At 41.5% G+C, this 9841-nt stretch overlaps 1 protein-coding gene across 1 annotated transcript; it reads left to right on the top strand.

Annotated features, from left to right (window-relative positions):
- The first annotated feature begins 824 nt into the window (after positions 1–824).
- On the top strand, positions 825–6513 carry AGR2 (anterior gradient 2). The gene is made up of 8 exons (XM_010577632.1): positions 825–868; positions 2506–2643; positions 2924–2987; positions 3078–3130; positions 4081–4154; positions 4540–4603; positions 5515–5598; positions 6187–6513. The coding sequence occupies exons 2-8, from the start codon at positions 2514–2516 to the stop codon at positions 6234–6236; spliced, it is 519 nt and encodes a 172-aa protein (XP_010575934.1). The 5' UTR covers positions 825–868; positions 2506–2513; the 3' UTR covers positions 6237–6513.
- Positions 6514–9841: the final 3328 nt, after the last annotated feature.

Here is a 9841-nt window from a genome sequence, read left to right on the forward strand (position 1 = left end):
CCAAGGAGAATGTACTGTAGTTTCAACATACATTGCTGAGGATGGAATCACATTGACCTCTGAGGAAGGACCATCTGCAGTCAGTGCAACACTAGGGATGGCCTTCCAGCCACCTGAAAAGGTTTTGTTTTCCTAAGCAGTGTACTGTATTATACATGTATCTGAAACCTAAAATGGTTGATTTTCATGTCGGAGTTAAAAATAATTGCCTACACAACTAATTAAACATGGAATTTGAATTAAATGTTTATTCAGACCTCTGCTTATGAACACGGTTTATTGTTATAGCTTCCAAATACATTTTTGTGGCTACCTTTACAAACTTTCTTTTAGGTTTTATTACAGTTTTCCTATGTGGTATCATACGTGCATGCATACACACATATCTGTATAATGTGCATAGCTAATTATCTGATTAATGTCTAAAGTTCTGAGTCATCAATTTAACTTTTTTAGAGGACTAAAAGAACAGCAACCCGTATTGATTTTCCAGCCAATCAAAAAAAGACAAATCACTCTTCAGGCAAATCAGGAGTCTTGACTTAAGCTTACCTGGACTTGGATCTTTGCCAACCTTTTAAAATCACCTTTCAAAAAATGTCCCAAAAGTCTACAGAAACATCTCTGAACTTTAAATACAGCACCTGACAGGAAACTGTAATGTTATTTAATTACAAATTTAACCCTGAATGTTTTGGTGGGGAAAAAAACTGGAAAGATTAGCTCTTTCGAAGTAGTATTCAAATTCAAAGCTTGTGGGTGGAGTTGGGTGTGTGAAGGTGCATAAATAGGCAGTAGGAACAGCAGTGTTCACACTGTAACTGGGAACACCTTTGCACCCTGGCAGGCATCTGAGAGAGTAAACAAGGTAAGGCATGGCACACTTGCTGCTTTAGAAAGTACCTGGGGGAGCTGTGAACCCCGGGTTACCTGGGGCTGGGGCAGCTGATCAATGGAAAGAAAAGGCTGCAGCAAAGCGGGCACAGTTCAGCACAGCTTGCTATGAAGAAAAAAATGTGTAGAGAAATGTTGGTTTTGCAGGTTAAAAGAACCAGGAGAGCAGGGTTATTTGGGGGGTGGAAAACTTAGCAAAAGTGCACATAGCCTTCCAGAGGTGACGTTTTGAAAGAGCAGGTTTAACATTCCTTTGTCTTTGCTTTCTGCATTCTGCATCAGCAACAGCTTAAAATTTGCCTGGTCTTTAACTTCCTGGTTGTCCCATACCTTTTGTTTTGGTTTTTTTTCTTTTAAAGAAGCATTACTTCTGCTGTATAGCTCTAGCCAAAACAACTCTTGAAGCAATCCTGAAAATCCACTGGGTTTAATTTAACTTTATGCAATTTTCTTCTTTGGCAAGGAGACTTTTCGTAGGGCAGGAAGGCAGTCTGCTGCAAAAGTTTTATTTCATGCCCTTGAAACACTGACTTTTTGGATGTTCGAGGTCTATTGGACATCCCAGTAGCAAAGAGCACTGTACCACTGATGCAAATTCAGCTGATGTCTCCTCCTGCAGTTCTTACCCAGAAAAATGCTTCTGGAGTTTAATTTTCATTGTCTGAATTTTAAAAACTGTCAGTCTGTTGTAATTTTTGCATGAATCTTCTGAATTTTCTGTATTGCTTTTGGAATATCATAGATTTTCTTACTGTACCCATTACACTGCTGTTTTAGTTTCTAGGAGGAAAGTTAATGAGAAAACATAGGGTCATGTTGCTAAAGTGTTTCACCCCTTCAAAGAAGCATCCCAGCTGAAACACTGAGGAGCTTCCCATCAGAAGTGCCTCAGCTCCATCTCCATGCCCCAGAGTCCGGCTCAGGAAAAGCCCTCTGCTTTGTGTCGCTTAAACCTGCAAACTGCATTTCAGTTCTTACTATTCTACACAGCAACTCCTCCCCACTCCTTTCACTATAGATTCCACTGATTTTAAGGATTAGATGATACTTTTAAGGGGAAAGACAGGATCGGAAGTTTCAACGACAGCATAAAGCTGTGCTGATGCTAATGGCTCACTGTAAAGCCTAGCTTAACATTCTGACTTCTCATTTGAGTTGCTCCTGCTGCAAAATGGAGGAAGAGCCCAGACAAGTTAATTTTTCAGCATCTGCTGCTAGTTTACTGTAAGACTGGGCGATCAAGGTAGAACTGTGAACTTATTAGGACTGGCAAGTACTTTTGGAATTGCCAAAACTCAGTGGTTTTACTGAGCAAATTCAATATACAGGAAAAGAGAGAGAAACTAACACATACATACACATCTTAAAAGGACTGCAGCCCAACGGCATGAACCGAGCAGTAGAAAGCAGCCAGGTCCTTCATGGCAATTTGCTAAGCAAACCTCACGCTTCCTTGACAGTCCCCAAGCCCAGGCCCCTGCCTGCAGCAGTTCCTTTCAGCCCTGACTCACCCTGCTGCATACCTGTGACTTGACCTGCTCTGCTCTATGCCTCAAAGCAAGCACCAGCCTGGGAGGCACGGCAACGTGAAGTTTCTCTCCTCTGTTCCAGGAGCAGCCATGGAGAAGCATTACATGTCCATGTTCCTGCTGCTCGTTGCCATCTCCTGTGCTCTGGGGAAGGATACAGGCAAGAAGGAGACAAAGGAGACTACTGCTAAACCAAAACTGCCTCAGACACTCTCCAGAGGTAAAAAAAAACCCCCAAAACCCAAGCCCAAATTAAAAAAAGTGCAATCTGCTGAAGTTTTGACTCCTATGCTGCTCTAATAAATTAATTTTCTTGCGACTCATTCTGGAAATACATTTTACAGTATTTCCTAGCACCCCCTCCCCCTTTATTCCTGATTTAAAGCCCTCTGGCAGTGCGCCTGTTCAGAGCTCTTCCCGGCAGACGCGAGCAGGGGGCGGGATGCGAACCCGTGGGCCCGGGCCCCGCTTATAACGCGCCGTCTGTCTTCCCCCTGCAGGCTGGGGAGACCAGCTCATCTGGACGCAGACCTACGAGGAAGCTCTCTTCCGCGCCAAGCACGGGTACCGCCCCGCCCCCCGCCCCCCGCCCCACCCCTTGCCCCGCCCCCCTAGCCCCTCCCCATCCCCTAACGAGGACTCCTGTTTTTCCAGCAACAAGCCCCTGATGATTATCCACCACTTGGACGACTGCCCGCACAGCCAAGGTAATCCTTTTGCACTGAAAAAAACCCAACCGAACAAACAAACAAAAAAAACCCCAAACCCAAAGAAATCACCTGGTTTGGGGTTTCTGGACAAATGCTGCTTAAAAAAAAATCAGCACCATTCTGCTTGCCGCCTGTGGCTTAGTGAAATAGTGAGTTGCACAAGCATGCAGAGTGTTCTTCTAAGTCGCTGTCCCATGTAGGCATTTTCCAATGTGCAGCAATAAAATAAAAATGGTAATTCAGTATTACATGAGACAAAATGGATACGGAAATGAGCAGAGGTCAGCAGGTTTTGACCTGCGGCAAATCTGGTTTTGGTTTGCGTCACAATCAGCCAAAACCAACAGCAAGACCAGGAGTAGTGAAAAACAGTAAGTCACTGGAAAGGACGTACTCAGCTTTCAGTATCGCTGATGATTGGGGCTGAGTCTGGCCAGGGACGGAACCAAGCCAGGCCGAAACTGAGCTTTTGTGGGATTTCTGGTAACTGGGACTGCTCTTTTCCCAGTATTTCTGAATTTACCCAAGGGCTCTTCCTCCCGCAAGCTGATCCACAAAGCAAGACCTTTGTGTCCATCCATAGCTCCAGTAACTCCAGAATAATTTTGTAGAAGCATTAAAATCCTTTCAGACATTTTGGGCTGAAGTCCTGCACCTCAATATGGAATTTTCTGTGCCTTAAGAACTGGAGCTAGAAATTGCAATAGCAGACTGGGAGGTTTAAAGGGTCAAATGCTCAAATTCAAGCTCGGGCAGACAAATTTGAGACCTGTACTATCTGAAGGAAGGACGGACATTTTTTTACCGTTATACTTACTCTTTGCCACAGCATATAAATGATTTGATCATCTTCCAGAGGAATGAACTTAAAATCCTCATTTGCTGCAATTGTAAACTGGGAATTCTCAATTTGATTTTACTTTCATTCCCATTTATTTCCACTCTAGCACTCAAGAAGGTCTTTGCTGAACATAAAGATATACAGAAATTGGCTGAAAAATTCGTTCTCCTGAACCTTGTGGTAAGTTTCCCACTTACACTTCATTAAGTGAAAGCAATGAAGTTCTATTTTTAATTATGGCTATAATTAGTCAGTTTAATAGCTATGGTTGGCTAGGAAAATGGCCAGTGCTGAAGCATAATAGATTTAGTTATAAGTGTCTTTCATCTGTACCTATCATAACCTCAAAATATGAGGGAATTTAAAGTTTAATAATAACGTTAACTGTTGTTATAAATTTGCAACTCCAGCTGTTAAAAGATTGCATCCTAGACAGTGAATTTCTTAAACTGCACAATGTATTTTTTAAGCTCTGTTTTATAACACGAAATACAATGAAGGAAAAAAACCCCATATTTATGTAACATGCCCTCCTTGACTGGGAACCTTCTCTGTTCTCTTTAAGTATGAAACCACAGACAAGAATCTTTCACCTGATGGCCAGTACGTCCCTCGGATTTTGTTCATAGGTGAGTACCTCAAGCATCAAAGCTGATCTCGGATCAAAGCCCCTGCTGCGTCATGAATCTCAAATCCTTGGGCTTATTAACAGGAATTTATTCCATGCGAAATATAAAATTTCTAGCTGGTTTTGTTGGACACAATTCAAAGCAACCCCACCCGGGTCATTAGCTTCACAGGTCCAGCATTCCTCCCTCGTGGATTCCACGAATGATGTAATTCTGTCCATCGTGTCATCAAAATGACATGATGCCAGTTACTGGAATGGGTAGGCACCAGCTCAGCCTTGCTCATCCTCCTATCTCTAGAAATACTGTAAACCCATCAGGTTTCAGTTCGTAACGCAATCTCAGAGATCGCAGGAACAGCAGTGACCCCGGATGCTTCAGGGCTGATTTTCAAAGCTCAGTACTCGGTTCCGTGCTCCCCTAACCCGCACAAACCCCTGTGAAGCATTTGCGTTTTGGAGACGTATTAGTGGCCACGCATGCCTGCAGGTATTCCCTCTCCCAGAACAGATATGTAGCCTCGCATACCGCCCACATGCATGATTAACACATACCTTTATAAATCGAGGTCACCATGACCATAAAGCAACTGCCGTATTATCTCTGCCTTTATTATTTCTTTTTTAATAACATTTGTAGCCTGAAAGCAGCCTCAGCTTGTAGAGTTAATTCAGGTACTATGCAGTGGCACAGGGTGCAAGGCTGATCAACATTGATCAGAATTAAACCTATCCCCTTTTTAATAAACCTGCAAATACAACACTTAAAATTGAAATGTCAGTGACTGTAGAAGAATGATCTCCTGGTTGTTAGTGGAAGCAGATGCGTCTTGCAGAAACATTCAGGAAGCTAAAGAAGTGCAGAAAGGTTAGTCCTGTCCTCTACAACTTGTCTCATCCTTTTTTTTCCAGATCCTTCCCTGACTGTGAGAGCAGATATTACTGGAAGATACTCAAACCGTCTCTATGCATATGAGCCCTCTGACATTTCATTGCGTAAGTAGTGTATCCTGAAATATTCTGATATACTCTGAAAGCAGTCACATTTTTCACATGACAAGGAATAACACCAGGCATTATGGACTCCTGCAATCAGTACTTGCTGAAAGACAGTTAACTAGGTTTAAAATTAAACAGGATGCTGGACTTAAACTCAGTGAGGTGAAGAGAATGATGGCAGAGCCCTGGAGCCTTAAACATCCGTCTGTTTTAAAAGAAAGCATACATCAGTAGGAACTTGCATAATTCAGCAGTATTCAGCATAAGCAACGGTGGGAACTCTTGCGCATAAGCCCTGCTGTGCCAGGTCAGGAAACCTTCTGGGAGCAGGGAAGAGTTGTTTGCCACAGCTCCCCCCTCTGCCCTGCGAACGCCTATGTGTTTGCATTAAGAGATGGATGTTCTCACCAGTCAAAATTAAACAGATGACGTTCACAGAATGCTTGGAAGAGCACAGAATCTGTATAGCAATAGGCATGTGAGCAAAAGCTTTAATAATAATAATGACATTTTCTCTACAGTGTTTGTAGTTGCTGGAAGAGGAAGTTGCAACAAAAATAACATATATGAATATTTCATTTCTAGTGTATTCAAATATGCAGAAAGCGCTGAAGCTCCTGAAGACTGAACTGTAAGGGGAAGAAGGAAGCCCCTGAATACTATGAAGTCTGATCTTCCATCTCTTCTCCACACATTGAAACTGGTGAAGAGACCACTTAGAGTGATATTTAGTGATGTGTAGTGCTGGTTTATATATATAAACACTACAGTTTTACATTAGCACTTTTGTACTGGGCAGCATTTTTAAAAGCTGGAGGCTTTTAATTTAAGGCATACAGAAGAATACTGTATGATCCAACTGTAAAAATGATTTTTTAAAAAATAAATCCATTTCAAGTGTTTACATACAAAGCATTGCAGTGTTATGTATTTTTTCCTTATTATCACCTACCATTTTTAGAAGGAGTAAAATCACACTGTTACTTGAAACCACAGCTTGCAGTTCTACATCTAGGCACTTGGGAAGGAAAAGGGCTGTTGTGGTTCAGCCCCACACAGCCGCTGGCTCACTCCCCTCCAGAGGGATGGGGGAGAGAATCAGAAGGGTAAGGGTGAGAAAACTTGTGGGTTGAGATGAAGACAGTTTAATAGGTAAAGCTAAAGCTGCACATGCAAGCAAAGAAAAATAAAGAATTCATTCACTACTCCTCATCAGCAGGCAGGTGTTCAGCCACCTCCAGGAAATCGGGGCTCCATCACACATAACAGTTGCTTGGGAAGACAAACGCCATCACTCTGAATGTCCCTCCTTTCCTCCTTCTTCCTCCAGCATTATACACTGAGCATGACGCCATATGGCTGGGGGATGTGCCTTTGGTCAGCTGGGGTCAGCTGTCCAGCTGTGTCCCCCCCCAACTCCTTGTGCTCCCCCAGCCTCCTCACTGGTGGGGTGGGGTGAGAAGCAGAAAAGGCCTTGGCTCTGTGTAAGCATCAGCAATAACTAAAATATCCTTCTGTTATCAACACTGTTTTGGTCACAAATGCAAAGCATAGCACCATACAAGCTACTATGAAGAAAATTAACTCTACCCAGCCCAACCGAGCCCAGGAAAGCAGCTTTTTATCTCCAGTTTCAGCAGCTAGCTGAGCTCTGCACTTCTCAGCCTGCTTTCTCCATTTATTTTCCTGCAGCACCAACCTATGTCAAGCTCTCATTATCATCCCTTTCTTTACAGTCAGATAACAAGAAGCGTAAAGAGTACTTAAGACTAGAGGATGGGATTGCTCACATGTGTGGGGCTTTTTTGTTTCTTTTTTTAAACTGGCTGCATTCTGAAGTTGTCTGAGGATCACCTTACCTACTTGGAGGAATTTTTTTTTTTTTAAAAAGACAAAACCTGCTTCCCTTCAAAGATTCCTGCTTACCTCAGAATTCAGTAAAGCCTTGAGATGATTAATAGAAGTGATACTGTATTGAGTATATGGTTAGTTTCATGAATGCGTTACAGCTTGTGATTGCTTATTTACAAGCCCAAAAGGGACAAGAGAAGTCAGAACTAAAAGAAACCCTGCAGCTGAACACCACGGGAGTACACACCACCTTAAGACTTAGACCAAAAGGAGACTTTCCAACCTCAAATATCTAAGAAGTCAGCAGCAGCACCAGTAAAAACACTTTGCTCAGGACTATACCTCCACTATCTTCTCAGCTTTTTGGCAATGTCAGCTATTACCACTACTATTACCATTACTACCACTACCAGTCACGATCATAACCATGAGAGGAATACACCTCAGAAGGTAGGGCAGGCAAGAGAAGTAAGGGTTTCAGCTCAGGGGAATTTCTCAGCAAAATTAGAAGCAAGGCACCTGCTAATATGTCTTTGGCAAGCTATGTGAACCCTACCAACCAGAAAATCTCAAGTGGTACCTAGAAAGGGCTCCAGCCATGCAGTTCAGTATTGCTTCAGGAGTTCAGTTAAGATGTTCCTTTCTATTGCAGCATCCTTTAACTGCGAGGAGGAAATTCTTTGCTGCAGAAGGTCCTTCCCTTCTTCCTTCCGAAGCAGAAGATGAGGGAAAAAAAGGATGCAATAGGGGCAGAAATATTCTCTAGAAGCAGCTATCATCCACAAAAACCAAAAGAGGTGATTACAGCACTGAGCAGAGGGACAGCACAGAGGGAGGCTGGAGCAATTGGTTATCAGAATCATCTTACCTACTTGACCCAAAGTACACTTGCTAGAGCTGTGTATCCGACATAAAACAAAAGCTGCCCATGCCATCACATTTTAAAAGTCTGTTTTTATAACTCTACTGAAGTAGCATAATGTTCTTAAGTTGATTTAGTGATGCTATGGATAATATCCAGCAAATGGATTTAAGGCATATTCTACAAAAGTCTACTAGTCTATGTGCTATAGGTGCAAATATACAAGCTAGTTCAGCCTGCAAGTATGAAGAAATTAATTTTTAAAATAAATTAATTTTTTCACTCAAGGCTGTGCTTTTGTAGTTTGCTTTTGACCTTAGCCAAATTTGCAAGAGTCTTAACACATAAATGATCAATTTAATTCTGCTCTTTTCATCCCCTCCTCTAAATACAGATTATTAAGGTTTACAAAGGCATCAAGCCAAGCTGAGGTACCTAAAAAAGCTCTTTTCCCATTTCTTTGGAAAACCTGGGAAATAATTTCTGAAGTATATATGCTCAGTAACTTGAAGTGCATGGGATGGATGGGTTTTCCAGAACCCCACTAGCATTTGGACAATCTTTAAATAATGAGGCCTAAAAATAATAATGCAAGCTAATAATACCAGCAGACTCCTATTCCCTTATCAGCTATAGGTTTTAAGGTACATTTTTACAGGTATCAACTCAAGTTATGCAAGCTTTTTTCTTTTTTGTAATAGATAGTTATTTTCATGTGAAAGGAGGCAGATGCTGTACAGTGATATCAGTATGTTAGTTAATACCCGGATTAATTTTCTTCACAGATGCAAAAGAATTATATTTTATTATTTTATAGCCAGTTATTTTTACGTGATAAAAAATGTGTAGATGCCTTGAAAGAAGTCAAGTCAGGTTTCTACACTTTCCAGAATAACAAACTTTAAGAAAGCATTTCGACATAGCTAAGGTCAAAAGACAGGTAATGGAAACATTAAGAATGCTCCAAGTTAAACCGTGTTATTTTGATACTCTGCTGCTGTAAATAGCTTCTAGAAAATCTGGCTACAATTAAGCCTCAAGCAGTCAGATGAAAGTTAAAATGCCTCCCTAGAAACCAACCAACCAACAAAAAAAAAACCCAAAAACAAAAACACTTTTATGACCAAAACTATTTTCTCAAGAGGAAAGACAATGCAATGAACAAACAAAACTTCAAAGACAAAACCCACCAAGAACAGGTATAAATACCTTTAAAAAATGCTCTATTTCAAAACGTCAAAACAGTACAACGTTTCTTGTACACTGACATGTGAGTCAGACCTCTCCTGAGGAAGGCTACTCTCTTCCCCCCCAAACCAAAGCCAGAATCATGTGTTTTACTGCCTCCCTTTAAGAATTAGATTCCAAAAGTGAACACACACCTCCAGTGTGAATTTCAAGGTTTGTGTTGGTTGGGGTTTTTTAAATCACAATCTTTTAAATCACCATCTTAAAGAGACAAAGTATTATTAATATGATAGAAAAACTTTAATCAAACCATACGATCCACTGATCTGTCTTTTGACT

This window comes from Haliaeetus leucocephalus, unplaced genomic scaffold, assembly GCF_000737465.1.
Source record: "Haliaeetus leucocephalus isolate CR32 unplaced genomic scaffold, Haliaeetus_leucocephalus-4.0 Scaffold566, whole genome shotgun sequence".
Lineage (NCBI taxonomy): Eukaryota > Metazoa > Chordata > Aves > Accipitriformes > Accipitridae > Haliaeetus > Haliaeetus leucocephalus.